The sequence below is a fragment of the Guyanagaster necrorhizus genome, assembly GCF_019112545.1.
Source record: "Guyanagaster necrorhizus MCA 3950 unplaced genomic scaffold BT62scaffold_22, whole genome shotgun sequence".
NCBI lineage: Eukaryota > Fungi > Basidiomycota > Agaricomycetes > Agaricales > Physalacriaceae > Guyanagaster > Guyanagaster necrorhizus.
This window is the reverse complement of record NW_025064901.1, coordinates 550472-555110: the sequence shown is the minus strand read 5'-3', so window position 1 is coordinate 555110 and position 4639 is coordinate 550472. Positions and strand designations below refer to the sequence as shown.

Genomic DNA, 4639 nt, shown 5'->3' with positions numbered 1-4639 from the left:
TCAGCAACTCAAAGAGGATTTTGTGGCATTAGCATCAAGCAAAGGTAATCCTGCTGGTTTTCTAGTTGACAAGTGGATTGTGATGGATCAACCAGTTATGTCTGAGGAACATCTTCTTGGTCCTTAAGTCAGTGATGGCTAGGTCAATCCATTCTGAATGATCTCTAATTGTCAAGCATAACTTGATGAATTCAGTAATCAAACCAGCTTGATTGTTAGTTCTATCAGCATTATATACCAGTATGGGAGTAGCAGTTGCTCAAGTAGATAGGCTATACTTATTGACAAAAGCATGATTAATTGAGCTTCTAGTATAGCCACTGTCAATCAGAGCTGTTATAGCATATATGGAACAGGAAGTGAGTGTTTTAATCTGAGTCTTAGTGGTTAGGTCTCCTCTCAGGGTCTTCTGCCATTAGATGTATTTTCTGAGTCCCCTGAGCTCATTGAGCCATTCTAATGCTTGGCATCTCTCAGCCTTCTTTACTCTCTCAATCATCTTATCAATGACTTCTTCAGTCTTAGTTTAGTGTACTCAGTTCTTGAGTACTGCCTTTGCTTTTTCTTCTGTCCATGAATCTTTGATAGTGCACTAAATCCATTCAGTGTCAAAAAGCTTGAGCCATGTAGTGGGGGTTGCTCCTTCTGTTCAGCCTGTGAGTAGTTGAGCTTTGATTTTTCATGATTTCTTTAGTGGTCTCATCATGACAGATTTGAGTATATTCAAATGCATGCATAATTTAGGCATAACTACAGAAGTACTACAAGTCTGTCCAGCAGCTGTGAGACACATACCACTAAGTCCTTTGGCCAATCCAGTAGAATCACTCACTAGTTGGCCTTATCTTTTACCTTCTTAATTCTTATCTCCTTTTTAAATTCTTCACTTTCTTTCTGCAACTCAGCAATCTGTGCTCTAATGTCCTCCCATATGCATTTCTTCTTCAGACAATCCTATGATAAATGTCTCTTTTATCTGCAACTGAAGCACTTACTCTCCTTTTTAAGCTAATCAATATCTATTGATTTTCACTTCTGATATATATGGTGCTGATGCTCATCTTCTGGGTTCCATACATTGGGGTGGCAGAAGAGGTCAATCTGGTCTTGGCATTAGTAAAATTCCCAGACTTCATATTCTGAGGCTGGTAGAGCTTTCAATTACTCTGAAGGTTAGCCTGTTCTATCTTCTGCTATTGCTGCTCTTTGTTCATCTCTATGATGTGTTCCTTTCATACATCAGAGAGAGCAAGGTCCATCAGATATTAGCCTTGTCTTTGAGATAGATAGAGACAAAGATGACTTGATAAATATCAAAGGAGAAGTAGACTGAGTATACTTTAAAATACTACCTGCAGTCAATGAAGAACTGATCAATATCATCTGAGGTGCCTTTGAAAGGGCAGAGCTTTCAGAGCAGATCAGGTTTGTGATTAATGATAGTGGCATCTTGAGGTAATGCCCTCATTAGATTAGAGTACTGATCAAATAACAGTCATCATCACTCAGCTAGTGGGCCAGAGAATGAGTGCAGTGAGTTATCATCTGTGATAGAGCTTTTTGTGGATCATGCTGTTACAATTTTTCTGCTTTTTACCTCTTTTTTCAAGGAATTAACTTCTATTTTTGCTTAGTCATAGTGCTTAACCAGTGCTTAGAACTATGAGACAAGGCTTAGTCATCACAATATGCCTAGTTGGTCATTGTTCTTTGATGTGACAGTAACTGCTCAACAACAGACAATACCCTTTTATAGATAGCTTAATAACACTGGACAAAATGCTCTATAATACTAAGATGCACAATTAGGTAGTTATATCTTTAGATGGATGATGACTGGTATATAAGTAGTGTAGCTCTTGCTATAGTATCTCCAGCTTTGAGGTAAAGTTTATTTCTTCATCATCTTATCTTGAGGTAATCTAAAGGCCTTGAAATATAAAGCCATATAACACATCAAGTAGACTCTGACATTATTGTCTGAAGTGTGAGACAGTGTCAGTTTATCATGTGTTTAGATCACATGTCATTTAGGCTTAATAATTAGCTTGAAGCTTCTAGCTTTTCTTTCTCAAGTCCAATTATGCTGAGAAACTGAATGCCCTCTGCAATCAACCCATCAGATCTGAAATTTACTCATGAGTTCTTCAAACTTCTCACTTCTATCATCAGAACATTACTAGGATTATTGGTGATCATACAGCTGTGCTATGGATGCCAATCAATCACTGTCTGGGCTATTAGACACTATCAAGAATTTCAGCATATCCAACACATTCTATGCAATGTCACCTCTGATCTCTCTCTCCATGACATCTCTCCCTCTGCTTGACAGTCCTTTCAGCTTATGGAAGAAACCATACCTGAAACTAATCCTGGAAACATACCTTCACAATGTCCTGGAGAAGAAATGCAGCACCAATACCCACTTCAACCTCTGACAGCAATCATCAGAGATGATAGCAACCCTTGGGCTACAGGGTTTTGAAGACCAAGGCCCAACATGCCCATCCCATGTGTTGAGTGCATGGACATCCCCAGCCACATCCATATGATAAGGGCAACCCCCTCAACTGCACCCTCTCAGCCCAGCATTAGATGCCATACCAGAGACTCCCTTGATGCTATTAAGGTGGCTTAAAGGAGTAGAAGTACCTTCCCAAATGATGGCCATAGATTCCTACATGCAATGGCAACAGAAAGCAGAGAGAGTTTCCCCATTAAGCTATACATTGAGAATCAGAGTACCAACAGCAAGAGAGGAAGAACAGGTATTGTCAGAACTGATGACATATTCTTTGCCAATGACAGCAATAAAGACAGATACTGGCAAGCAGCAGCAGCAGCAGCAGCAGCAGCAGTTGACTGAATGGAGCACTGCCAGAGCAGCCACACTCTAAGTAGAATAGGCAGCATATGAATGCTATCAGAAGGTCCACAACAGACTGACCCTATTGACCTGGTCCTCTCCCCAGAGGATAAAGTTTGACACACTGATTCCCTTGCTGAGTATGTCCAGAAGCAGATGCAAATTGAGTACAAGACAGCTAGGCAGAACACTCTTTGGATAGTATCTCTGAGCACAAGAAATAGCAGACTGGCAAAGGGGCTCAGAGAGCCCTAGTACCTCCACCATCGATAGAACTCTCATCAACTCTCCCAACACTCCATTCTGGAAACCTAGCACTCCTGCTGCTTCAGAACCTGACTCATAGGCAGTACTCTCCAAAGGCATTATTCATGCAGACAACATCCACTGACAAGTGTCACTCAATCTTGACAATGATCATCTGCTATCTTACAGGACTGACTCAATTGCTGACACTGATGACATTCCAGTCTGAGAAAGAGACTTACAAAGTTAGAAAGGAGACCTCAGAGGTGATGGTGAGCACATTGAACCCACTGGAGACCTCAAGCAGATTCTAGATAGGCATATTGCAATGCTCTTCCTCTAATCTCACTTCTATTAAAACTTTCACTGATATCACAGAGCAGTGATAGTGGAAGCAGCAAGACATGATGCTGAGGAGCACCAGTGAGGAAGAGAGCCTTCTTCTTGCCCTGGACCTAATGACACTAGACCCAGTAACCAGCAGCAGCAGCAGCCAGGTCACCCTGGATATCTATGACCTATGTGACAGTTCTCTCCTCAAGGAGGATAAGAGCAAGATGGACAATGAGGAAGAGTCTAATGATGAGAGAGAAGGAGATCCCCTCTCTGAGTAGAAAAGTGTATTTATGCAACACCCAACAGAAGAAGAGTTAGCAAGGAGGGTGCAGATAGAGCACTAAGGTGAATTCCTATGGCTGTACCAGAAAGGAGCAGCCACTTTATGAGTGGATGACACCTGATTGGTGTCACCCATGAACAGAGGTATACCACTGCTAATAAAGTCAAATATGCAAAAATTCTTCAATATACAGCTACCAAGCAGGCCATTTTTATTTATAATAAAAATCATTTAGAAACCCAATTAGCACTGTTACTGGCCTATAAGTCCTAGTTCAATATCAAACCAATGCTGTGAATGCCAAGTGTGGCACCTAGCTAAGCTGTTTACATGGCACCATTGATTTGAACCATTTCATCTTGATACATGTTCACAACCTCAGCCATTTAAAGTATGGCATCCTGGCTTATGCAGAACTGACCCAAGCTGAGAAACCTCTATCAGAATCTGTGAGCACAATCCATGCACTGACTCTTTACTAGCCAGCCACTGTCAGATGAGGCCAAAGAAAGCAGAAAGGCTCCAGAAGCACTCTCACCCAAAAAAGATGACTCTGAGGCAATTGAACTAGAGTTCACTATTCAGAATGGGCACATTGTGTGCAAGAAGGCATCACCACTGGAAAGTCCCATCACCAACAATGACTCCCTGCACTCCTTCCTGAGATCTCTGATATTCTGGAATGTCCTGCCATTTGGCAGGATCCCAAACCCAATAACAGTGCTTGTGGCTGACACCACAATCCTTAACTGCAAACCAGACCTCATACACAAACTCTGCCCCTTCAAAGGGGCATTCAATGACATTGACTGATTCCTCACTGACTGTAACCAATACTTTCAAATATTTACATTATACTTCATGCTCAACATATACAAAGTCACCTTTATCTCTACCCACATGGA

At 41.4% G+C, this 4639-nt stretch overlaps 1 protein-coding gene across 1 annotated transcript; it reads right to left on the bottom strand.

Annotated features, from left to right (window-relative positions):
• Positions 1-2208: 2208 nt before the first annotated feature.
• On the bottom strand, positions 2209-3235 carry BT62DRAFT_921853 (uncharacterized protein; the record flags this gene model as incomplete). The annotated part of the gene is made up of 6 exons (XM_043184350.1): positions 2209-2247; positions 2388-2437; positions 2656-2680; positions 2749-2865; positions 2951-3076; positions 3128-3235. The coding sequence occupies 6 exons, from the start codon at positions 3233-3235 to the stop codon at positions 2209-2211; spliced, it is 465 nt and encodes a 154-aa protein (XP_043037198.1).
• Positions 3236-4639: the final 1404 nt, after the last annotated feature.